At 46.3% G+C, this 26,386-nt stretch overlaps 1 protein-coding gene across 3 annotated transcripts; it reads right to left on the reverse strand.

Annotated features, from left to right (window-relative positions):
* Positions 1-32: 32 nt before the first annotated feature.
* ndrg3a (ndrg family member 3a) lies at positions 33-26,386 on the reverse strand. 3 transcript variants are annotated; one of them, XM_079296928.1, is made up of 17 exons: positions 26,246-26,386; positions 16,420-16,503; positions 14,351-14,383; positions 6,945-7,050; positions 6,695-6,815; positions 6,516-6,578; positions 6,360-6,420; positions 5,332-5,418; positions 4,311-4,367; positions 3,794-3,897; positions 3,411-3,476; positions 3,271-3,322; positions 3,137-3,184; positions 3,011-3,046; positions 2,871-2,922; positions 1,539-1,577; positions 33-1,008 (listed from the first exon to the last, which is right to left on the reverse strand). In XM_079296928.1, the coding sequence occupies exons 2-17, from the start codon at positions 16,474-16,476 to the stop codon at positions 836-838; spliced, it is 1,155 nt and encodes a 384-aa protein (XP_079153054.1). In that variant the 5' UTR covers positions 16,477-16,503; positions 26,246-26,386; the 3' UTR covers positions 33-835. The 3 variants fall into 3 exon arrangements, with proteins under 3 accessions (XP_079153054.1, XP_079153055.1, XP_079153056.1); XM_079296929.1 differs by lacking the exon at positions 1,539-1,577; XM_079296930.1 differs by lacking the exons at positions 14,351-14,383; positions 16,420-16,503; positions 26,246-26,386 and adding an exon at positions 10,820-11,134.

Here is a 26,386-nt window from a genome sequence, read left to right on the forward strand (position 1 = left end):
AATGTACTGACAAATGAAAACACCAGACATGCTGTCATGTTGTAGCTTTTATTCAGTCATAATATAAATGAGTTGAATCAGCAGACAGTCCTTCAGTGAAGGGACTTGTACTTTTCACTTCAGAACCCACTTGTTGCAGGCTGTTAAAACAAATCACTGAATAATCTATTGAACTGAACAAAAGCATCTAACACAAAGCAGAAAGAAAAGTAGACTAGCTCAGACACAAAAAGAATACAAAATACACAAATGTGTGTGAAGTGAAGGAGTTGACGCACCGGTACGTGACTTTACACTGAACGCTCTTTCACGTTGTTCAAAAAGCAGCTCTCACCACAGCTGTAGCTTCGTGTTACTGACATTGTGCTACAGTCTGCGATGGTTCTTACATGCATCTCTTTCCCTACATATCTGCAGCTACAGCAGGTTCCGTGATCTCTCTGTATACTTTGTGACTAAATCGGCCTCGCGTTGCAGCAAGTTTGGGATCAAAACACAAAGATTCATTGACTCAAAATCAATGTTAATGTTTACATAAATAGAAGGGGGTTGGGGTTGGACAGTCAATAATAATGGTTTAAACATTTGAATACGCAACACATTTGAACATGGTTATGGTTTCTGGTAAGAATGTAACACTGCATTAAATATTCAATATTTAATAATATGCATCTGTTAATATATTTATGACATCTTCTCTAATCACATAGTTTATTACAGATCCTCCTGGCGTTGAGTAATTTAGGAGCGGTGAGAGAGCGAGAGAGGGGGGGGGGGGGGGGAGAGATAAAGAGAGGGCACATGAGTTACTATCGGAATGTGCAGAGGGCGGAGCTTAGCAGGAGACCTCCATGGTCTGGGGTCCGGCCTGGTTGTCCAAGGCCCCGGTGACGCTGCCCTCCAGCAGGCTGTTGAGGTTGTTGCGGCTGCGGCTGCTGTCCATGGAGGTGATGCTGGAGGAGGAGGCGGTGCGTGAGCGAGCCAGACGAGTCATTCCTACCGACGCCACTGCAAAAACAAGGAGAGACGCGCATTAATATTCCACTCACACGGCGCAGGAGACTCAGCGCAGTGTGGGAACACTCGGACACAACAACAACAACAGAAGTGCGCACCATGCAAACAATTCTCAAAAACTAAGACTCATAAAATAAACAAAATATGGAAACAGAAAATCATTGGGTGTGTGTCCACTGTTGGAGGCACAACAACGTGAAAAAGCAGTGAAACAGCAGAACACGGCAATCCAACTGAAGTGACCGAGGACGCTTGTCATGCAACAAAATAGGACACAGAGGACAGAATCCATGCTAATGGGACAAAGTGAACTCCTGCAGGGAGATGAATGTATGCAGAACGATCTCGCTGTGTTTAGAACGGCGACTGTGTCCACCACACCGAGCGGCTGTTGAATACCAAAATGAGCCAGTGCTCTCTGGAGAATGTCTGCATACATTGACATTCATCCGCTGTGCAGAAATACGAGGCCAGCGGGTTTCAAAGCGTTCTAGTCTGACTGCTGCTCAAAAAGCAGATACCTGAATCGTTGCTCAGGTGACTGAGAAGAACGTAGGGAACTGTAAGCAATGATTAGAGAAGGAAGGAAGAAGAAGGGAGAGACATGTTGAACATATAGCTCTAATGTTGCTTTAATCCACCTCAGTGCGTTTCTGATTGAAGCTGAAAATCCGTCGCAGATTGTGGCCATTGAGGACAGAAAACAAAAGCCGTTTGCTCCCAACAACAGGTAAGAAATCATAGCATGTGTGCAAACTAGAATCTTAATTTCCTGTACTCTCTGGCTGCTTCTCTTTTGCATTTCACACTGCGGCAACGTGTTAATGAGAGAAAAGCAGCTTTCAGAAACACGCTGAGGTGTTTGAGATTTATTTTCCACACTTTCGCTGCGTGAAAGCACTCTTTTTAAATCAGTTTTAATCCTGCAGCGGCATTTACTCAACAGGGGGACTCGGTGGCCTTTAAAGCAACACTGAGGCACTGACATACTGGCTACACCCGGGGGTGCCTCCCACAGTGAAGGGTTTGGGAACGGGAGAGTGCAGAAGAGAATTAGCGTGACAGAAACACACACACACAAACACACAGAGAGACATGCGTCATCTGTATGCCCAGAGCAACGATTTCATCCATCCATAGAGGCTGGTGGGTGCATCTGAAAGTCAGTGCGGTCTGACAGAAATGTGTTGTTTTTCTTTGCAGATGAGTGACCTGGAGGCCTGTTTAAGTATGCATGTCGAGTCTCTCTAGAAAGAGACTGCACCATTAAACAGGTCTGGATAGAAAAGAAAAAAAATCACACAAGGCAACAAAAACAAACTAACGCTTTTGACGCCCACTTCGAACTGAACAGAACGTGAATTGCTGTTCAGCATATCTCGAGTGCCACTGTCATTTCAGCCACGCTAGAAGCACTCACACCTCACCTACTGAGGCTTGTGGGGACCACACACTGCAAAGAGCAGAGAGGAAATGGCGTTAGCATCCTCTGAGGCGCTCGGGCTGCCTCTCCGTGACCTGGCTGACAAAGAACTGTGTCTTTTCATGCACTGCTGGCCACAGTCCAACCCCCCCCCCCCCCCCCCCCCCGTCAGCAGGGGTGTTGAGCAACAGCTCTTTGGGAGACTGCAGTGAAAACAATCCTCGTTTAAGTTACTGCACTCACGTCAACAGGCAGGAAGTTCTGTGAAAAACAGACAAACCTCGACCACAAACACGTCACCCCGAAAGGTGTGAGCCTGTAAACAATTCTTGGACATTCACTATAGAGTCAACTAGTTTGAACTGGTATTATCTCATATTTAGATGTTCTTACTCACAAACCAGAAGCAGCTAAACACATGTGTACTTACTGTAGCCCATTCCCTGAACAAAGTACTTGAAGGCCTCGGCAAGTTTCCCTGGCTGTGAACAGATAAAGTTATCAAAGTTAGAAGATAATTTAGACAAAGGAAGTTGCTAAATGACTAAACCTAGAACCTTAAAAACAAACCTGCACAACTTGGGGCAAGCCTCCACAATCAGCCATCTGGAGAAAATGATCCGTCTCATTAATAACTTCTTTGTTCAGTCAAAAGAAATATATATTTTATTCATCAAGAAATGCAAAAAGCGTCACCTTCAGCAGTGTGGTCTTGACTGGATTTAACCTGGAGTTGCACTCCACCTGAAACATGAACAAGAGTCACTACAGAGCTCAAAAAACGCCTCCCAAAGATCCTTCTGTTGCTGAGACGACGGCGTGTAACTCACCACAGCCTCCACAGCGGGGGACGTGTCACCGACCACCAACAACGCAGGGCAGCTGGATGGGGAAAGAACACGAGGCTTAAATATCTTCTGGAGCACTCAAGAGACAAATGTCCATCAGTCTCCTTAGCCTCAGAACCTACGTTAATGTGTTAACTGTAGCCTCGTTCAGACCTACGATTGGCCTCTCGATCTCCAGGTCCCGACGGCTGGTGCAGGGAGACAAATTAGGATTTAATTAGTGGAGCAGGAACAATGCGATCCGGCTAAAATGTAAGGCGACTTGGCAGGAATCCGGATTTTCTGTGCACCTCAGAATTTATTATTATACCCTTGTCCTTTGTAGTGTTTGATGCATTGCTTCTTTTTTTATTCAGATCTGGCTTACTACAAGTTTTGATACTGGAAGCAGAATTTAAATGCCTCCACTGTACCTATAAATGCGATCAAGAACACAAGAACTGAGGGGAAAATGCTGCTTACAAAGCTATGCATGTACAGTGTGTACTTATGTATTGCTTCATACTATTGGTAGGAGCCACAGAAGAGGGCCAGGTTGTCCTGGTTGATGTCTTGGGCGATGTGGAGGCGGTAGCTCTGGATCAGCTCCGTGTTATCTGTCAGCTCGTCCTGGTGAGCAGAGAAAAACAGACGAGTTCAAATGAAATAAGAGGGAGAGACGACATAAAGGGCAGTTAAGCAGCATGTAGTGAATGTGCACGTGGACGTCAGTCATCCAGACAAACCGTGGGATCAGTATATACAGTAGGCTTAGCTTCAGCACGGCAGTTATTAACTCAGAGTCTGTAATCTCCATGTCACAAATACCAGTCGAGATATCCAGGAGGACAGAAATAGAATAATTAGTAAATGCTTGTTATAAGAGCGAGATGAGGTAAATGGTACCCAGGGAAATCAAGAAAGGCCTCCTGAGGTTCTGTCTCACATTGTCAATAGAAAAAAGGTCACCATCACTATTTAGCAGAAAGGGAAATGACAAAAAATGAGCACATGGCGAGTAATGTACTGCAGGAGGAACTCACAGTGCTGAAGTGGTGAGACATGATGATATCCACCAAATCACTGGTCCATCCAGACAGCTGCACACGAGAGGAAGACGCATCACGTCAAGACAGAAACAACAGCAGACTTTGTTTTATTTACGCAGAAACCTCATGGTTATGGCTGTACCAGCATGTCTGTGTTTACATGTAGTGGATGCACTGACAGCTCTGTTTGATTTTGACTTTTATAAAGGACGCAAATACACAAAGAAGTCATATTTGAGTTTTAGACCTAGTAGGTGTTGTGGCACATACCGTCATTAAAGAAAAAATCTGTAAAAGAAAAAGCAAAGGATGTCTCCGCTCTATCATTGTCTTGTTGAGCCAAATAACAAGAGAACAGATGAAATGTGGGGATTGTGATCTGTATGGGACATATCGTGGTTCCATGACTGTGTGCCACAATAACGGGCCAAACAATGTTCTCCCCTGAACAACCTTGTGCAGTACACACAACAATGTACAGTTCACAGCATTATTAAAGTCCAGTAGGACACGACAGTATTGCACTTGTAAACAAACTATTCTACTCAAAATAAAACAGTTTTTTACATTGTGAGAATTCTGGCTTGCTGAGGTAAAAGTGTCTCAGGCCCATTTGGGGTTCGCAAAGGTGTCCGACATATATATATACACACACACACACACATATATATACACACACACATACACACACACACACTATATGTACTGTCTGTGGTGTGGAGCATGACATCAAATGCAATGCCAGTAAGACTGCTATCTTGATCTGTAGAGCCAGAGAGGGCAAATGTCGACTTCGAATTGTCTGATAACGATCTTGGTGTCTGTGATGAAGTAAAGTATCTCAGTCATTTTATAACGGAACACATGACCGACGATAATGACATTTCCAGGCAATGTCGTAGGATGTATGCACGAGCAAAGACTCTGTGACGCATGTTTGGTACGTGTACAGATGTCTCCGTTCAGACCATATTGTACAACACTACGCTTGTGGGCAAACTACAAAAACACTGACCTTTGAAGCTGCCCAGTCGATCCAGCCTTCAGCACACGGGTCCACGTTGATCAGAACCAGCCCCTCCACCAGGGTCGGGTTGTTCAGCTGAGAGGAGAGGAACACACGTCAGTCCCAACTCCATACGGACAACTAGTGGACACTTTGACCAATAAGACATGGCCGTTATCGAGCATGACGCGTCTGATCCAGTCAACTCAAGGAATCATGCCTATCAGTAGCTACATCTTCACAATTAAAAGTTTTGAAATGCTTTGCGTATTCCCTGGACATTGCAGATATCGGATAAAACCACTGCAGTGTTTTGGCGGTAAAACGTGAAGCATTTCTGTTGATTTAAATGAAGATATGAAACACTGAAGATGGAATCCTGGGCCTTTAAATTAAGGAGTGCGATTTCTGTAATTGCTTGAAGACAGAAAAGAGGGCTTCAGGGGAAATCTAAGATCCATCCTGTCCGATGTTGAGGGAATACTGCTGCTGCTGCTGTCAATGTGATGCAAATACAATGCAGCAACAGCTGCTATAAATCCATCAAGGGTAAACTCATTTCGTTCCAAGCCGGTTAGAGAAAATGCAATTCAGAATAAATGTTCTTCATTAATTCCAAACCAGAGCAGACTCTCCATAAGGAGGCTGGGAATGTGCCTGCTAACCCCTACACCTTCCCTGTTTTACCCCGGACCACCATCTTCTCTCGCTATTATTCATCTTTCTGCTCTACTGTACACACATCGGGCTTATTTCAGCCCCACTGAGCTGAGTGCGGAAACAAGATGTAAGCAACTGAAAAGGAGAATCACAGAGGGGATTCATCATTTGGGGAACGGCAGCGTATGCAGCAGACTGTAGAGAAAGCTGAAGCCCCGTGTGGGCTTGATGGGAGGCTTTAATGTTCAGCGTTAAACAAGCTGTGTGGCCCTGAAAACCTTTAATCATTACAGGCGAAGCAGAGAGGTCGAAGGGGGTCAGATTAGAACGAAATAACGGGGGTTGAAAGTGTTGATCTGGTACAGACGGGGACTCACCGCAAAGCGGCTGAGGATGTACGCTCCCGCTCCCACGCCGATGGCGATCACACTGTTGACCCTGCGGAGAAAGCACTGGTTTACCGCGGGACTGGACGTGAATAGTTAATCCAAACACATTGTCATTGATCGGCTGGCAACACGGGAGCCACTGACTTGAGCTGAGTCATCACGGAGGGCAGCATTTCAGCCAACTCGTCCATGGTCGGGTAGCGGTACCTGGAGAAAGATGAAAGGCATGTGATTCCTTGCGTTAGTACGGGGTCATTTCCTCATGTTTGAATCAAACAGAGAAACTGAGTGAATCATGAATTTAAACACAGTGTGACACGCACCCGCTGGGGAAGGGAGGAGCACCCTCCTGCTGGCCGGGCGCGTCCACGTGAACCACCGCAAAGTGCTGCATGATCTCCTGCATGTCCTCATAGTTGAACAGGGTGTTGAAGCACGACTTGTCTGGAAAAGGTGCAAACAGTTCAGGGGTTTAAACTCTGTGGAGGACCTGTGTGTGTGTGTGTGTGACTGCACAGACTAAAACATCCAGGACATTGTGTATCGATGACCCTATTTTTTTGGCGGACTCACGGTTGAGGCCGATGTCGTGATAGGTGAGGATGACGGGTTTGCTGCCCTTTGGAACGCCTCTCATCGTCACATGGAGAACGCCATGAGGAGTCTCTATGTCATGCTCCTGCAGCCACAGAGAAGAAGAAGAAGAAGAAGAAGAAGAGATAACTGTTTAGGACTGATGGAACAATACATGGTGTGTTTTATGTAAAAAACCTAATGTTGCACTACTTTAATGTGACGTCTGTGGCCAATCTTATCACATTTAAAGTTCTGGCGTTAATGCAGAAATAAACAACAATTACATCTTTGTAGCTAAAGCCTTGTGTAGTTTTGCCTCAGAACTCCAGAATCATCCAAAAATGATTAAAAACATGCGAAGGAGTCATTTAGTTGACATATTCCTCCACTACGATGAACCGGGCTAATGTAGTGTATTAGTTTCCGTTAGTCAAACTTTCAAAGTAGTTCAAACAGCGGACTACATCCCCCAGCATTCTCAGTAGTGTCTGCACAACACAGATTATCACCAGAGGACGTGTTCCAAAAGAAACAACAATGTCCATTGCAAGTGTTTTAAACTATGTTTGGGACGTCTATGCAGTTGTACGGCACTGAGAGATAAAGTACATCAGGCGGTGGCAACACAGACAATAGTATAAGCAGCATAAAGGAATCTAAGTATTGTTATATTCATTGGATTTTAAAAATAATAATAAACCAGCTTTATGCTTTCAGCAGCGGAATGTGTATTATATTGTGTGGGCGTTTCCCTCTATACATTAACATTATCTCAGCCAAGCACAAAGCCACAACAGACATAAACTCAGAGCAATTACAGCAATTTATGCCATAAAAAAGAAAAAAAAGACAGAAACAATAAATTATATGAAATGCCTGAACTAAGCTTGGACACAACAATCAGACACAGGAGACACGTATTTGGTAAAGTAAACACCCAATGACCACAACATGATCTCAGATTGGGGATGCAGAGCATGCTCCTCTTCCCCACCACACATTCCTCGTTCCCCCGGACAACCAAAGCACAGAATGGGCCGTCTGTGAAACGAGTCCTCTTCTTTTATCCTAGGGCCTGAGACGCACAGCGCTTTCATAAGCATGACTCTGCAAAAATGACTGTATTTGCAGAAAGACCCATTAAAATTCAACGAAGTCACACCAGCCTCACTCGCTCTCCATCGCTTCCTTTTGAATATATTTCTTCATCGAGCACAAGGACGCCCCACGTCAGTATATCACAGTGCTTCAACTGAAAGCACATTAAATGGCTTTCGGGTCATTTTCAACAGACTCCTAATTTGACTTGAAGACACGGAAATGTGATGAAGATAAATGGGGGAATTAGATAAAAGATGAGGCGGCAAAAATAATCAGACGCTCTCGTGAATGTTGTGGCAAAATCAGGAAGTGATGACATATACAGGAAGTAAAGTCAGTTTCCAGAATCACAGCATCACACACACACATTCTCAAGGTCAGCATGCCTTTGTGCTGCATACGAGGGTGTGCATGGCGCAGCTCTGTGTGTGTGTGTGTGTGCTGCTCCTAGCAGGACAGCCTGGGTGGGGCCCAGCGCCTGCCTGGTCTCAAGGCCCAGTGGTCATCAATAATGAAAGAGAGCGAGCCTGGGCGGACGAGAGACACACACTCACAGGTTATGGCAGACAGACACAGAGGCTGTGACTCTGACTGGTTCCACTGCAGACATTTTGTCTGACGGATATGTGTCACAGTCCCTTCAGAGGACATACCGGAAAAGGTATATTCTCAAGGACAAGGCTGCAGTAATTTGCATCTGCAATCTGTAAAAAAAAAAAACATCACATCTAGTCAGTACCAGAATGAGATATTTTCATGCGAGTGGGTGTTAGTCGCATGAAACATGAAAGCTGTGCGCACAGAGCCACCGTCACCGACGATGTGCTACAGTCTGCTGATACCGTGATATAACCTCCCAACAGGAAATAGAATAAACCCAGAAGAAAGTCTCCTGCTGACAAGAAGCCTTGTGTTTATCGGAGGCCTTTTCACAGATAACAAAATGATTCTTCTGCAACCTCGGCCTGTTGTGTGCGTGTTTTTTTGGGGGGGGGGGGGGGGGGGTAACAACCTGTTATAGACTGAGAGGAATCTCATGATGGCTGTGTTGCTGCTGATTTCTTTCTTTATTAGACAAAGACAGAGTCAAGGACACTCGGTCTAGAAATGGAGGCTTTGCGCGAAGTAAAAAGGCAAAAACACATTTGTGCAAACGCCTGCCTTCTGTCATGTGTGTGTGTGTGTGTGTGTGTGTGTACGGCGGAAGCAGGCGTGTACGCCCCACCGGTAACAGAAAAAGGTGAAGACATCAAGTAAGAAGATGTAGAGATGGATAGCACAGGGGATGGGGAGTCTGGAAGTGGATGAGAGGAAATAGAGCGTGAAAAGCGAGCAGGGACAGAGTGACACGGGGGGGGGGGGGAGTCCTGTAGGACTAACAGAGGTATGTGCCTTGAAACAGAAGGGGCACTTTGCTTCAATTCATCGTGCCTCTCCAGCCAAGTCCTGGCACAAACAAGGGTGGAGAGTCGTGGAGAAAAGGGGCTGTGGGAAAGGGAGTAAGGGAGAGGACTTTTTAATTTATCCATTTAGCTCTTGGCATAGTTTAAAAGCGTATTGATCGGGGAGCGCTGCCTCTTTCGCAGACAGACACATTGGTATTTATGTACACACAGCAGCATCTCAAGGAAAACATACATAGGGTGGGGCTGCTAGCCCGGACAGCTAGAGGGGGAGAAAGAAAAAAAGAGGGAGCGCACTGCAATGGCAGCAATCCCTCTTCATCTTTGGTTAGTTGGACAATAAGTGTGTGTGTGTGTGTTGTAGATGAGACTGGAATACTGAGTAGGGGTTTGTGCTTTGAGGAGAGGGGCTCCAGGAGGTTGACCGGGGAAAACATGGAGGTAAGCACTTGGGTTTGGGCGAGGGAGGTGAAAAAAAAAATATCATGCTGTTCCTCTTCCCGCAATCCCTCTCTTATCAATCCCACCTCCCACCTCCTCCTCCCTGTTTTCGACGCCCTGCCGGGAATGACATCCATCACCCCTGAGAGCAACATTACAGGGCAAGAACCACCCAACAGCCTGCAAATGGATGTAATGTATACACAAGCACATACACGTCTCTTATGCATGTTCTCCAGTACAAACTCAAACTCAAGTCTCTGCAGGGGAGGGAATGAGCCGCCACAGTGGTTTTGGTGTGTTGTCGCTAAAGTGAGTGTGTGAGTGTTTGTGTGTGTGGGGGGGTGAGGGAGGGGGGGTGACCTCCCTGTTTTCAGTGATAACAGAATGAGGAACACAATGCTAGCACTATGCACCATCCACAGGCAAAAACACATTCCTGCAGTTATATGGATAAACACGAACAGCTACACATTTGAGATGTTCAGAAACATGCATCCTAAAAAACACACAAGTACCAACAATCGTGCTGATAGGACAGCCGTGCACTGACACGCACGTACGCATCATTTTGGTTGTGGCATCTGCAGATTACCGTAAGCACTGCACACATGCATCTTTCGTATCACCACAATAAAATTCACCACTGCACCCTCAGCATGTTTAGGCTGAGCAGACTGCACACATGGGCACTGACACACACAAACTGAACAAATGTTCACCCCACACTAGCAGCTGCCCGGAGAGAGAGAAAGCCCCAAAGTGAAGGTGGTGACAAGCAAAGCCAGGAAAAGACCCGCACCAGCTTTTCCCTTCCTCGAGCCAGCTGCTGTCACCTTCTTTCCAAACCCTAATCTCAACCAGCAGCCCCTGCTGCATGGACCCAGCCAGGTGTGTCAAGGCAGGCAAGATGCATTTGTCACTCACCACTCCATTCCCTGAGCATGCAATCTGGTCCAGGTCCAGAATAGCTGACATGTTTTTCCCACGCAGGAGAGGAGTGTGTTATGCTATGTGCAAGTGTGTGCTGGGCAGCTTTGAAGATCTCCAAAAAGGAGAAGGAGGAGGAGGAGGAGGAGGAAGGCGGGAGCGCTGGTCGGAAAGGGAGGGATGTAGGGTGATGAGGATAGAGCAGCAGTGACAAGTTGAACCAAGAAGAGAGGGAGGAGAAAGACGCAGCGGAGTGAGGAGGAGATGGGTAAACAATCTGAATGGAAAGCAGAAGAAGAGGGGCTGGATAAGATGCAGAGAGAACGAGAGAGAGAGAGAGAGAGAGAGAGAGAGAGAGAGAACAAGAGAGAGAACAAGAGAGAGAGACACGAGGTGGGAAAGAGAGCAGGAAAAGAGACCGAGGGGGAGGAGAGTGAGACTGCAGTTTGAGCTTTAGTAGTCACAGCGCGTACGTACATCCAGCCACCGTTGCGTCTAATTGGACTGCGGAGGGTCAGGTGGGTAGAGGGAGAGGGTGGGGCTCAGAGGAGAAAAGTCCTGTAAAAATGGGCAGGCTGCTGACGTCACAGCGCGACACTGATGAAGCGAGGAGAGAGGAGGCCGACTTGGACGGTGTTCTGCATCAGCAAAATGGCTGCTGGTCACTGAGACTTTAGCAACAATTGTCTCGAGGTTCACTTTGGCCTCACCTTGCTGAGGGAGACGACTGAGTGACCTCGGCATCCACACTAGAAACACCTCAACATGAATACCCAACAATAAGACCCGGTTAATAACTTCTATTTGACAGATAGTTACCCAGCAGAGCGTGAACTGCAGCAGTCTGATGTACACAGAAATAGCTTTGCAGCAAATGTCGGCTCGTGTGTTGACATTCAGAAGATAACCCTCGTTATGTTCTCGGCTTACCAGAAAATAAACCCACAATGAACTCCTATTTTTATTTACATTGACGACCCCACATGAGCGGATCCATTTCTTCTAAACCTGCCTCTGAAGCATTTGATCCTCGTAGTTTATTGATCTCTGATTTTTTTTTCCTACACGCCTTTCTTTCAGACAGGCTGGTCTGTGCAGCCAACGGCACACATGCAAGCAGCACAGAGTGGGCGGGATTAAGGAGAGAAGGGGCGCTTCATTGGTTCGTCTTTGTTGCAGCATGTTTGGTTGTGTGCTGATGTTTCTTCTCTGAATGTTTCCTGATCTAACACACAGAGGGTGCCACTGACACAACATGCAGTGTGTGCACATTACGAGAAATAAATAACGTGACGTACGGTTTAGACAAATAAAGTAACACAGGTATGAAAAATACACATATGGTCTGTACAAAAGGATGCCACAAGAGAGGAGCATCAGTAGTCTCCTTCAAGCCAGATTGTGGCGAGAACATGACTAATTGTACGTACGCAGAGATGTTATGCCAGATTATGGTGGACATGTGATTCGTCACATCGGCTCATGGAGATGATGTGTCGTGACTGAACTTATGTTTCTATCCTTCCTCGACAGAGCCGGTTTGTGTCACACACTGAGTCATGTCTCAGCAGGACACTGCAGTCAGAGGAGAGACGCTCTGGTCTGCAGAGCTTTGCATTGACACAGCCAGCGTCGAAGGTTTTATGTCCGAGCATATTATAAAAACGCACGAGCTCAGGGAAAACATTTGGTATTAAACCGTCGAGCACATGACACAGCATGTTACATTACATGGTCAACTCTATCCTCTTCTCAGATGGTGACTGAGCAACACCTGTGCACTCCTCTACATTTCTGAAATAGACGATAAACACATCACATGAGCATCGTCCTCCAGCCACACAGCGAACAGACTTATGGCGCCCTCTGCTGAGCGCAATGAGACGGTGATTTAAAAAGCCAAAGACGTGACCTGGCAGCAGACAGTTTCTTCTAGTATTTGTGTTGGAATGAATAAGAGAAGAAGTAGAATCAAAGCCACAAAATGTGAAACCTAGTGAGTGAATACTATCAAATATTACAATCTAATAATGACAACTATGAGCTCACGAAACATCACATGCATCCAGAGTCCATGGATACAGCTCAGCCTTTTTGCTCCCCCACAGCAAACACCATCAACCAACTAAGATGTTCCATTTTTAAAATGTACAGTCGGTGTTCATGGGTGGGTGAGGCTGACTCACACCTTCCTCCCCTCAGTGATGCGAGCCGCTTAAGAGACACAAGACTGCAGTCTCTCTCTCTCTCTCTCGCTCTCTCTCGCTCTCTCTCGCTCAGAGTGACGGTCGTTGAAGTAGCGTTATTTAAATGGGCTTTTTTTTTTTACAAATACCCATTGAAGAATCAGCAGTTTAAGGATGCGTCTTAATCATTTCTTCAAGACTGACCGTGTGAGGTCAAAATGGCTGCCATGGAAATAAGGTCAAATACACGCAACCCTCAATACCACTGGTATCCTTTAAGTGCAGCTACAGCAGCTGAACTGAACCCAAAGAGGATGTGCGGAAAGAAACACGACACACTGAAATACACCGAAAATATGAGCACCTGAGTGTTCATTGTTTTTAGTGAGGAAGCAGACCGGACTGGAGCAAGTAGCACACCTGCTCCAGCAAACATGCTCCCCCCCCACCCCACCCCCTGCCTGCAGCAGCTATATTTAGCTCTGGTGGGATGCTGGAAGCAGCCATGACTGCAGAAAGTGAGAGAGGGATGAAAGATTTAACCCTTTGCGGCCGCGATGCTTGTGAAACACGGCGTGGGGAGTGCTTGCCTGTGGGAAGTCTCATGCAAGGAAAAGATTGCACAGCGCAGAGGCAGAAGGCCGGCAAAAAAAAAACATCAAAGGAAAGGCATCTGGAACAGAACCCACTCAAGGCTGATACTCTGTTTCCTTGAGTGATAATTATTCTTACATTATCACATAAAAGACCTGACTACAATCTTACTGTGGAAGACACTAGCTGACACAAGAGGTCTGAAATCGATGCACTTGTAGGCGACATCTCTTCCTGACATTTACTGGAAGAGGACACACTGTGAGGGTCTCTGGAGGCAACAGCACAACTCACAACGTTGTTCCTAAAGCCGTACGCAGGAAGACAAAAACGGTCCGATTCCAAAAAAGACCAAAAGTTCCCAAAAGTGTGTTTACGTTCAGGTATTTTGCTGTGTTGCAGGACTTGACAGTAGAGAGTGACACGGGGAGAGAGAGCGGGTTGACTTGCGCTTAATGCTTCGTGTTTAGAACGACAAACAAACACAAAGCTAATCTCTAAATCTTCCTTGCCCTAAATAAAAGAAATAGGCCACCGATGTGATTGTATGTTGGCTTTTCATATCAGTACAAAAGATCCACATTCCATAAATGTAACCGTTCAGTGTGCATCCATGCCAGACAAAGAAGCCCTGACCATAATTCCTGATATTAAGCTATTGGCTCACCACAAAACAAGCCAAGAATCTACATTCCAACAACACAACAAACCATCCGGGCTTTGTGTCGGAGCAGTGAGAAACACTCACCTGGCAGTCGAAATCCTGAAAGTTGCGCGTATTCTGCAAGACAAAGTGAAAGAGGAGAGTTAAAATATAGCATAGGCTTATATACCATATACATAAAGCCAATAATAATAATAATAATATCTATTGTACTTGTAGATGGTCGGCTGTGCAGCTGTCACATGATGCGTGTGTGACGTATTCATGTGGGAACAAATAGAATACATTTGTCCCACGTTTTGATGAGCTCTTAATAACTTACGGTTGCCAATATCACTCGTGATAATTAGAGCTCAACATTTGGTCATTATGCTCCAGACTACAATCATGTCTGGTCTGTTCGATTTCACCTTATTGTAGTCGAGGGATTCAGGTAAAGAACTGTACCTGACGCACATTACAGCTTTAAGATGTAGATGTAGTTGTTTATGGATCTATCTATTGCTGGTTGAACCTCGTGCTTTTGAGAAACAATTGTGTTCGTCTATGCATCTTAAATCCTCATCATTACCACTTAGTTTTTAACATCATAACTTCGCTCTTTGTGCATGCAACACGAGTAACGTTGAAGCAGTGTTACTGAGAGTATCGTCTCAGTTGCAGCAGGAAGCTGCAGGATAGACGGGTAGAAACGTGAGAGTGGGCAGCAACGACAAAGGAAGATTCTTTTGGGGATTGAGTGGTGGGCCAGACCAGTAGGGTACATGTTGGTGGGGAAGCAGATGGTGGCTTTGAAGCACTCCCTTTCTTCTTCCTGCTGAAATAGCTGTGCAGCGGAAAACAGAATAAAAACGTGTTTCTGGCCAAACGTCTGCACTATTCCATCGCTGTAATGCAGTTTTAGAAATGTGAGAAAGTCCCACATGAATACATGATGTTTGACAATTTAAAATATAATCCTGCACATCAAGAAAGATGCATTTTGTCATAAAACTGTTGAAGTATAAGACAATATGTGATTGGATCCTCTTGGATAAATCGAGTCGATGGATAAAACACGTCAGGTACATTATGCATAATGGTACATTTGTGCGTTAAGCATAGCTAAGCTACCTAGCTAGCGAGCCAAGGTGACGGCCATGTTGGTGCTGGTGACGTACAGAGATGTAGCACACTAAACTAAATGGACAGATTATCTTTTGAACTGACAAACAGGGTCATAAAATATTTCTCTGAAACGCCTCTCGCTGTTGACTTCCATACATATTGTCCCACGTGGACACCAGAAGGGGAGACACTTTGCTTTGTTTTACTGTCGTGAATCTTTTTTTATTCCAACTGCGATCTTCACTGTTGTTGTGGCTACTTTGCTGCTGCTCCATCTCCTGGTTGGTCTCTTTAAAGAGCTGGCCACTAGGTGGTGTGAGAGGTCAGTCTCGCTATCCTTCATTCAGATCTTTTTCTTTATGACGTATACTCGTCACACGAGGCATCTACATGCAGCTGCTCCTCTGCAGACCCGATACTCCACCGCTCACTTCTCCCGTGAGGCGCCGGACCCTCCTGACTGTCTGTTTTGTTCTCTCCCCAGGCAACTGTCACAGTCTTTCTAATCAGCTGTTGAGACGGAGCAGGGAAGAGGAAGAGGAAGCCGAGGAGGAGGAGGCCAGATGAGGTTGGGAAGAGCTTTGATCAGCCACTGGGCTTTTTTTCCCCTCCTCCATGCTTCCTTCTGTTTTATGCCGTCGCTCACTTAAAAATAAAGAGACGAGTTTTCTTTAACTTTCTCCTTTGATGTCTCCTCATTCTTGCTTGTCTGTCTCTTCTGACTGTCTTGTGTTATAGATGCCGTCTCTTCCACTCTCTTGCCTCATTCAATCTACAACCTTGTTTTTTCTCCTTTTGACTTGCTCTCTCCCTTCTTTTCTTTCCCCACTCGACACAGTCAAGCGGATGTGAATAATTCACTTTGATGAACAGGACTGCAGAGTTCTCAGCGTATGCATTTGCCTGGGAGGACCGTATGGGGTGCTCAGTCCCTGTAAATGTGCACCGCGTGTCTGTTTAGTTTGTATGTGTGGTTGTGCATGTTGGTTCAGGTGCAGGAGCCTGTTTCCTCAGCAGCGCCTGACCTCCTCCCCCACACAACTCACCTTATTGGTCAGCAGCGGCTTGATCTCGGTCAGCTGTACGTCCTGCAGCTCATCCATCTTCCTGTCTTGTCACTGTAAACCACTCTGTGCAAGGAGAGAAAAGAGAGAAGACGCATCACGTGCTGATAACAAGCGTGGGAAGTCAGGAAAGCTAAACTTTACATTGTGAGGATTGTTTTGCAGCTTCTGAAGGGGGACAAAATGCCCATCACTACTTCTCAAAGTCCAAGACGTCAGAATCAAAGTCAACGGTATAAAACAACGAAAAATAACAAACAGGAACCAGGAAATGTTTAGCAGTTCTAAACAAGTAATCGACTAATCTATTCAGTACTAGGTGCAGTTGATGGCAACACAACCTACTTATCCGATACTGATCGATCAGTGTGGGACTGAAGGAGGTGGCAGCAGGTCACAAGTCAGCCCCGATAGTATTTCTCTTGGAAACCTTGCCGTCTTGACTCCATATTGGCATCCTGCGATATGTACAGTACATGATGACACATGAGCCTGTTCTGCAGGAAAGGTCACGCTTCCAGTCCACACAGGTGGTGTGCAAACACACACACAAAGATGGATCACCGCAGCTTTAACAAGAAGCTCTAAAGTCCACCTCATTTGTTTTCCCCTTGAAGCCAGCCGTGTGTCCCTGCACATAATTATTGAACAAGAACACAGACAGACGAAAGTTCCCCCCCCCCCTCCCCCACTTTCCCTGAAATGGCACCTCTTCTGCCTTTCCTCAAGGTGAGGACAGGAAGTGGTTTTGAATTACCTGCCACCTGCCCAGGAGAGAGTCTCATGTTGCACATAACAGCAGATGGAGCGTCTGCTTCTTTTTAGGTCAATGCTTACGACTGGAAGACAAAGCCAAAAACGGCCCGCAGCGCACCACAAACAGCCTTGACACAGAATGATGCACGTAACGCACAGACAAACAGGAAGTGAAAGGGAAAACTGAGCAGAGGAATAGCCAATCGGAGGAGCGGTTGCGATCACTTCCTGAGTCGGAGCCGACCTCCTGGAACGGCCTGGAGACTCTGGTATCAAATAACCTTCAGGGTTGGTACAAGGTCCCAGCAGACAGCTGTCTGTTGATGCATGAACCGGGTCAGAGGTCATCCTGCTCTGGAAACAACCAGGGGAGCAGACGGGTACAGCGGGGCACAACCCTCAAATGAAAAATAAACAAAAACAGGCAGAAAACATCGAGTGGGGAGTGAAAACATGCCCAGCTAAATCCCCTGCTGACAAATCCGGCTCAACGGCGGAGCGAAATAATATTTAGACAAGTGAGGCGAGGAAAGAAAGAACAACAAATACTCTGCATGCTCGAGCGGATTGAGCGTATTGGCCTGGATCAATCCAACGTTTCCTCAGGCTGCCACAGTAAGTGGGATGGAGGCCAAAGCTGCTTTAATTGTAAACAGCCTAGCCGGGTAATCGAGGTGTTAAGCGAGAGCGACGGGGTCAGGTCTCGCTTGAAACCATTGACTCCTTTGGGCTCTCTCAGATCTCACACACCCTTTTAAACCAATGCACCAAAAATCACTTGATTTAACAATAGATCCCATTTAGCAACATGCGCCATCGTCTCCACCTCCTTCCCTGCCTACCCCACGCTCGCTCTACCGTTCAGCATGCGCAGCTGTTGCCATAGAGACAAAGCCGGTTGCCCAATGTTTATTCTAAGCCGGGCTAGCCCCGAGGGGACAGATGTGAGGCGAGGGGAATAAATAGCGGTAGACACGAGGAGAACTCGAAAATACGCACGTTCAGCAGCATTTACTACCCCGTCTGACAATTACAGGGACTCAAATGAGCCATGCAGTCATGTCGAGATATGACCGCAGAGCTTTGTGGGTAAGTGAATTCCAGTTTGCAATCTGTGCAGCGAGCTTTTGTCCCACATTCACACCAGACCATCAGTGGATCGGGACGGGAGAAGAGAGCCGACGATGGAGAACAAGTCCCTCTGGCCTCGAGAGCCGCCTGCTGTACCGGATCGCTCTCACGTCAGAATCCGTTGTACTCGGGTCTCCTGCTCTTGCAAATGAGTAACACGCGAATTGCATGATGGACTCTCACACGTTATTTCCCTGAATAGGTTCTTCGGGTCCATTTCCCCCGCACAGTGTTCATCTCAGCGCTTCATAATGCCACGCAGCGAGGGCCGAGGAGGCTGAACAATCGTCAGCAGACACAAACCACGCGAGGCCCTTTCTTTTCAACGCCGCAACAGGTAAACCGTCAGCGCTGCCTTCTGGGAGACTGAAGCGTCTGCAACTCTGACACAATGACTTACAGCAAAGACGTGTTGAAGTATGTCAGCTTAATAAACGGATAACTTATTTAGCATCCCTCATAGGTCTCTAGCTGGCACACATCATCATCCGGCCTCTATGGCTGTCAGGAGAGAGAGGACACGCCTTTAGCTTACTGCTAAGGAGCAGGTGTGCATCTATGGGCACAGACACCTATGCTGAAGATATACGGTGTTTCTGCCAACACAAAGAGAGCCCTGTAGCTGCCATGTCAGCAGACGGTGCAGAGTGATCGATGAACACATCCTTTACTCCTCTTCCTCCATCTCTCCCCATCTTCATTTATCCATCTCCATCTCACCGTGGCCCGTCAGGCAGCATGATGGACGACTGAGAGCCCAGCTGTGATGCTGACCCTACTTTTAGCCCTTTCAATTTGGCCCCCTTTTCCTCTCGGTGCTCATCATTCACATCATGGCCGTGCACAGACTCTCTGACCTCCTTCTTGCGCTCCATGTTGACCTAGATGAATGTCACCACAGTGACCTCATGTTAACCTACCTCTGGGTCTCCATGGAGAGGTTCACCGCTAATATTTATATTAAACTCAATCTGCCACATAAAACAATATTGTGAAAGTGTGATGAAATGAGCGAATGCTTGATTTCCATGTAGACATATATTTGTGTCAGTTCTAGTGTCATTTTAACACTTAATGGAAGCTGTGAAACAGGACATGGTGCAAGGTTTCTAGCTTGAAATCAGTCCGTAAAACGCTCAGATTTAAATGAATGTTTGTGGACGGTTCAGAGAGAGCATTGCTGCTACTGTATGTCCGAAATGTAAGGGGGTTGGGTCCTCCAAAGTCTGCATTTTTAGACTGAACACGTCTTAACGGACCAACAGTACCTTTCCCAAATAAGCCTTCTGTTGCCCAAACATGAAGAACGCTGATATAAACTCCACTGTACCATATGAAACATGGTCCTCAGAGCAAAAGGAGCCGGTTCAGTCGGGGCTACAAAGCCTCCGAAGGACTCATCTTAATTAATGGGCTGTGCTAATCAAAACATCCTGCCCTTGATTTTGGGGGCACAGCTAATTGCAAATTCAATTCCAGCAAGAGGAAGTAGCCGGGTGTCTTCCGCCTGTCTGCTTTCTCTGGGAGCCAAATTATTCTAATGACCGTTACTATTACAGAGGAACACACACACACACACACACGCACACGCACACACACGCACACGCACGTCCTCTGTCTTCAATCGACCCTTCACCGGGCTTCACATCACAACAGAAAATAGGCCAGCACGACTTCCAGTCATCCCAGCCGCCGGCCAGCCACTCAGAAAGCCTTCGCTTCCGTGTCCTCCCTTCGTCAGAGCTACAGACCGGGTGAAAACAACAAACCCCTGCACCGTCACCGCTGCGGTGACGCCTTCCTCTCAGACCTCGGGAGACTTTTAGTCATCAGAAATTTCTTTCCCCCTCCAACTTGTTTTTGCAACCAGGCCAAACCTTTTTTTGCAGTTTACAGTCTGCGGAAGCAGCAAACCCCGCCGGAGTAAAGCTAATGAACCGTGACGGGTCTCAGTTCCAGATTACTGCTCTAAACCGGGGCGGTTTGGTTGGAGAATTAGAAGCAGGAAGTCTATTTGTTTAGCAAACAAGTCTGGTTGAACAACCAGGACACTTGGATTCTGTTCTGCCCTAGAGGCGGAGGGGTAACACCGGATTGTGAACTGGAGTTTGCTGTTTTGTTCTGCAGATCACCTCCTGTTGATACTGTCAGCAAACACACACAGCTGAACGCGCACATACTCCGAAATCACACACTCGCACACAGCTTCACGTCTACTTAATTAAATGGCAGCTGCTCTCCAGAGGCTCCATCATCCTCCTCCTCACAGTTTACACGAGTCTCTTGACACACGATGACAGAGATTTCTTTTTCTTCCTCTTTTTCACGATGAGACACTTCTCTTGATGTCTTCTTCTGTCATGACTCCATCAAAACAGTCTATTCTTATCCAAAATGTGGAACAACACCCACCTCTGCTGTTGAAGCCAAACTGAAAACACTTTTAAGACGTGATGCTGCTCAGCTGTACGGTCACATAACGGCTGTGTACACACAGATGTGTGTAGAAGACTGCTGAATATGAGACAAAGCAAAAAAATTTACGTTGAAAAGACAAAAAGAAAGATAAGCAACTCAATCTGCAAAACTATTTTAAGACCATTAATACGAGGAACGGAACACCGACCTCCGTCTTTGAACCTTCCGAGATTAAAAGGATCTAATGAATGCTAAATACTGCATTACTATAATTGACTCTTCCCATTATTTGGCAGACCCACATTTAATATCCTGAGCCAGCTATAACTCACAACACAAGTGACAAAGATGTTGAAGAGGTTTTACTTGGGATGGGACACGAGATATCTTCACACACAATAAATTGCGGGTGCTGCTGTGAAAGTATAAGACACACAAAGCCAATGCCATGACCGTGAAGTGACACATTCTCACGGTGTGCACGTCTTTGTCTCTTAAAACGTGCGTCTAATGAACCGCACAACTGCATCTTTTTTAACAGAGGAAACCCCGAACTGATCGCCCGTCACTTGAATTGTTCTGTGTGCCTGAGAGGAAAAAGCTGGTTCACCAGCAAAGACACTCATTAGCACATAGCAGCCACTGCACTGATCCCCCCCCCCCCCCTTTTACACCCACCCAAACCCAAACCTCTATACTCACGCAGGATTAGGGTCAGCCTTTGTGGCGCTCACAAGCAGACAGCCATGTAAACAGACACACAAACTCCATCTAAAGACCAGGCGGCAACCTCCAAGCCAATTAGGATGTCCCTTAAAGTTGCATTCTCTCTACTGGCCACCAGGGGGCGACTCCTGTGGTTGTATAGAAGTCTATGAGAAAATGATGCTACTTCTCACTTGATTTATTACCTCTGTAAACATTGTAAACATGAGTTTATGGTCTCAGTCTCTAGGTTCAATTCCTCTTCAATAAAGACTGATTTTCATTTGGCATTTATGGTCCATTTAGAGTAAAACTGAATATAAAGCCGGATATGTTTTAGGGCGATACAGGTCGCTCATAACAGCCACAAACCTTTGGGTGACGTCATGCTGACTACGCCCACTTCTTATATACAGTCTGTAGACACACAGTCTCAGAACACAGCATACACACACGCACACAGTAACACATACTGTATACACACGAACACACCTCTCTAATCCTGCAAAGCAACTTGAGTGCAGGACCCCACCCATTACTCTCCGAGGGCTTTTAAAGAATTACCTTATTCCGCGAGGGGCCACTTTACCTGATAACGGTCTGATGAGATTAAAGAGTTCCATCGAGCTGAACTGATTTATAACCACATATCTATCGGCATCATCAGCATGCTCATGAAAACACACACAGCCGAGGACAGAGTGGCTTCCTAAATACGGTGTGCTATGGTTCATAAAAACTATTTGTCATATCTTCCAGCAGCGGCATGCTAGATTTACTGTGCTGATCCGGAGACCAACAGCAAGATTTTTTCCCCACTGGTGAAGTAATAATATTTCGGACCAGCAAACTGGAAACTCAATTCATCCATTAAGTCCGTGTCAGACAAGGAAGTGTGTGAGTCATGTTATGAATTTTTTATGTGTATGATATGCAAGGCCTCTGCTCAGTACATTGTACTGTAGCCACACAGTCAGAGTCGAATTTGGTCATCCTGCAAAAGTAGTCCCTGCACTGAGCTGCATATCAATTTTAAATCTCATGTGTTTTTGTTTTTGAGTGGATAAAGTCACCGTACGTCACCCATTTGCACACACACACTCGCGCACACACAGACATGTGAATTGCGTTTTTCATCTTTCCTTCGACTCCAAATAGAAGCCTGTAGGGAGCTGCCACAGCAGATCCTTTCAGACGATGATAAATAAACTAATAAGAGAACGCGGCAATACAGACAGCAATTTAGATAGCTGTAGCTACATGACACACATCATCAATAAATCAATACACACACTAGCAGAGACAAGTCTCACACAAACGAAGGCATGGAGGGAGGATGAGGTAAAACAACAACATATCGTCACGGGGGCGGCGAGAGGCCGATGAGTCGAGATAAATCTGCTGTGAGGGGTCAGAGAGAAGTGAGAGGACTGAATGAGCCTCCTGGCTCCTCCTGGTCTCTGCTATAAATAAGACTGAATGGCTGCTTCTGTCGGACCTGCACTCAGGGCTGCTAACAGAGTACCTGCCCCTACGCCGCTACGCTAGGCTAGCTGCCGCTCAGTCTGTGGGGATTTCCTCTGCCTGGCTTAGCTGTGCAGACAGCGAAGAGGAAGATAAAAGTGCGTTGAAGGGGGCTACGTGTGTGTGTGTGTCCTTGGGTCTGTGGTTGTGTCTGAGTGTGTGTGTGTCCTGGGGTCCCAGCTGGCTAATGTGAGTGGGCAGTTTCCAGAGCAGCGGAGTCCTGCTGGAGGCTCTCACCAGGATCTGTCGACCGCGGTCAGGCTGGCCGAAGTGCAGCTGCGGAGACAGCAGAGAGGCCATCTGTGTAACCCGGCAACTAGCTCACACACACACGCACACACGATCTCTCTCACACACACCTACAGAATCCCGTTCCAACAAGCTGGGGTGGAAACTTAAGAAACACTTCCATAAAATATTAACGCACCACGGAGACATGAGAGCCCGAGTAAAGACCTCTCGGATCCACCGAGCCCTTTGAATAGAAACACGTCTCGGCTTGTTTTCAGTGTGTGAATCAGCGCCGAGAGGCCTGTTGCCTCACAGGAACACGGCCTCTGCTCACAGAGTTATCCGTGTGGTCAGCTGGGCCGTCTCAATGACTGATTACTGACAACTCGATCTCCCACAGAAACGGCTTCTCTGGCATCCCACTTATCTTACGAATGCCCGACGTGGAGGTCGGCGGTGTCCTTGGCAACACCCCCCCCCCCACACTAACACACACACACACACTAACGCACACACAAGCCATCCTAGACTCCGCTGGTGGTTGCCTCTGAAATCAAATGACCTTTTCCACCATAATTTACATCAAGCTATTCTCTCCTCATCACAACAACCAATGCTTTACCGCTCGACTCTCATTAACATTCAGTGCAGCGATAACGCATCAAATGAGTCATAAAAAGGCATCACCAATAATTGGGGGGGGGGGGGGGGGGCACTGTCTCTGCCGTTTGCTCGGTCACGATAAACCACCACTGAAGCATTTAACTTTCCCGGGTGATCCCCAAACCATTAAAGCCGGCAAAGTATGAAATTATCTATGATAAGACGGCGTAAAGAGATCTGCTTCGGAGAGCTCAGTGTGCGCTCGCTTATTTGTATCTGTGACAAACGTCTCAGTGGAGAGCAGGAACGTCACACACACAAAGTGATCCTAAAGGACCGGCGGCACTGAAGGACGGTCCGGGGCCTCCGAAAGGTCCAGCTTGGCTCGTAGCCAAACACTTTGGATCAACAAGCTCACCAGCTGTGATCTCTCTGCCTCTCCTCATCACCACCTGCTGATCTTATTGCCGATGATGTTGATGAAGAAAATGGAGACAGACAAGAGCCGTCCCTTCAGCAGATGAGGGTGTCTGATGAATGTGTGGACCCCGCCACCACTGCACACAAAGCCCGCAAGCAACTGTCTCTCGTGTTTTTGTCATTTCTTTGTTTTCTACAAGTGTATTTATCCTCAATTTCATCCCCGAGTAAAGACCGACGGAGCGAGTTCAGCTGGGGTCAAGGGAAATAGAAGTAGCTCACCTGGAATAGTTTGCATCAGCTGTTTTTGTGCTGAAACTCTCGGGCCCGGTGCAGCTTAAATTACAGATGCAGTCCGGTTACAAAAACACACAACAGCAGCGCCAGAGAGCTTTTCCTCATAAAAACCTGGGGTATATTTCCAACTGTGAGAAGAAGTCCCCGTAAAATGTCCGTGTCTGTGGCGCAGGTTGTGTTTTGCTCTGCTGTAAACTCGGTAATGCTGAGGTGAGAGTGAACACCAGGCAGACTGACTGTCAGCACAGTGGCTTAATTAGTGTCTCCGTCTCTCTCTAGTGAGCATTATTCCCTCACATCCTGACATTCATCCCTGCAACAAATCCTCTTCTAACACAACAGCACTTCTCACTTGTCCTGTGCTCTGTAATCCCCGAAATAATGCAGGTGTAAGTAGCAAAACAAGCCCGAAAGGCACCTTAATAATGTTGTTTCCTGACGGTGATACTAGATCATTCACTTACAGAATTAATGCAATATGAAGTGCTATTGCATTATGCTCCGGCAAGTTTGTTTTAATGTCTCCGAGGACTTAAATCCCATGAACCCATTCCAACTTACTCAAACGTCGTTGGAGGCGAACACGTTTCCTGTGTGTGGCTTAATTAACAACTTTGAACACTCCCTTTAGTTAGGCAGTACGTTTCCACTCGGCCTAATAATCAACTAGGAGTGGATTGCTTCTAACGATCCGGCAATAAACCTCAAACTATACCCACCGCCTGCTCGTTCTCCTGCGAACAAAACAAAAGAGAGAAGCTTTCTGTTCGTACTTATTCTGTTTTTCAAGGCTTCGCAACCGTCTGTTACGACAATGTTGTCAAAGACAACAAACGAGCCGGGCGGTTTCTTGTTGTGTCACCACTCAAGCCTTACTGATCATGTGACACTGCTGGAGGGCATTGTGGGAGACAGGACACCTTTTTTTTTTAAATACATCCCCAGATGTGGTTATTTTAGAGATTTGAGGAAACACCTGAAGCCCCCCCCCCTCTCTCTTTTACAATTCCCACCTGGGTGACCTTCGCATGGCCACCACTGACATTGTCACATGTCACGTGGTGTCTGAATGGTGTCACACCTGCTGCAGCTACATCATCATGACTGATCTGGTGGATAAAGATGGATCTGACATGTGTCGACTCAGACAAGTGTTTTGGAAAAATGTGCAGATTAATCTACAGAACAGTGAACCATGAGAGACAAGACACATTCAACACACAGTGTTTGGGCCTTTTTAAGTAGCGTTCAAGACTTCCTGTTCAAACTAAAAACAATATTAGTATTCCTCTAATAAACTTGGTTGTAAAGCTTGTATTTGATTACACATAACAATGAGTTTATAACCTAGAAACCTAAAACTGGTACCTTATCAGTATATAGGGATAATACCTGACGTTATTCCTGAGTTTGAACTGTATCACTGTGTTAAAATTCATCAAGCTTTGAGCTATTCGATAACATTTCTTCACCTGTTTTTAGCTCGGTAATTTACGATATATAACGCATCGTGACAGGCCTCGCTTCATTATATTAAGTTATTATTTAGCACGTACACAATCTAACATAGATAACATAAATAGTCGTCATGTCGCATTTAGTGTTGAGAGAAGCAGCGAAATGAACTCGATTCAATTGAGCTGCAGATAATGTCCTGTGGCATCGAGCACATCTGCAGATAAACGGGAAGAAACTACCGCGAAAACACGGATTTAAGACTCACCTATTCGGTAAAAATGAGTGTTCGCTGGCTTCCGGCTAATTCCTCTCCGAGTATATTGTTGAGTGTTAAAGAAAATGTTAATATTTAGGTGTACAGTACACGCTGCTCTCTCTCTCGTCTGCCTCAACTAGTATTTCGATG

Source organism: Melanostigma gelatinosum (assembly GCF_949748355.1).
Source record: "Melanostigma gelatinosum genome assembly, chromosome: 3".
NCBI lineage: Eukaryota > Metazoa > Chordata > Actinopteri > Perciformes > Zoarcidae > Melanostigma > Melanostigma gelatinosum.

Excerpts from the sequence above, each read along its gene's own strand:
- ndrg3a (XM_079296928.1), bottom strand. The coding sequence starts at position 16,476 with ATGGATGAGCTGCAGGACGTACAGCTGACCGAGATCAAGCCGCTGCTG. Across the intron at positions 3,047-3,136 it reads TCAAGACCACACTGCTGAAG|ATGGCTGATTGTGGAGGCTT; the intron begins GTGACGCTTTTT and ends CATTTTCTCCAG. Across the intron at positions 1,578-2,870 it reads TGTTCAGGGAATGGGCTACA|TTCCCTACGTTCTTCTCAGT; the intron begins GTAAGTACACAT and ends CATTGCTTACAG.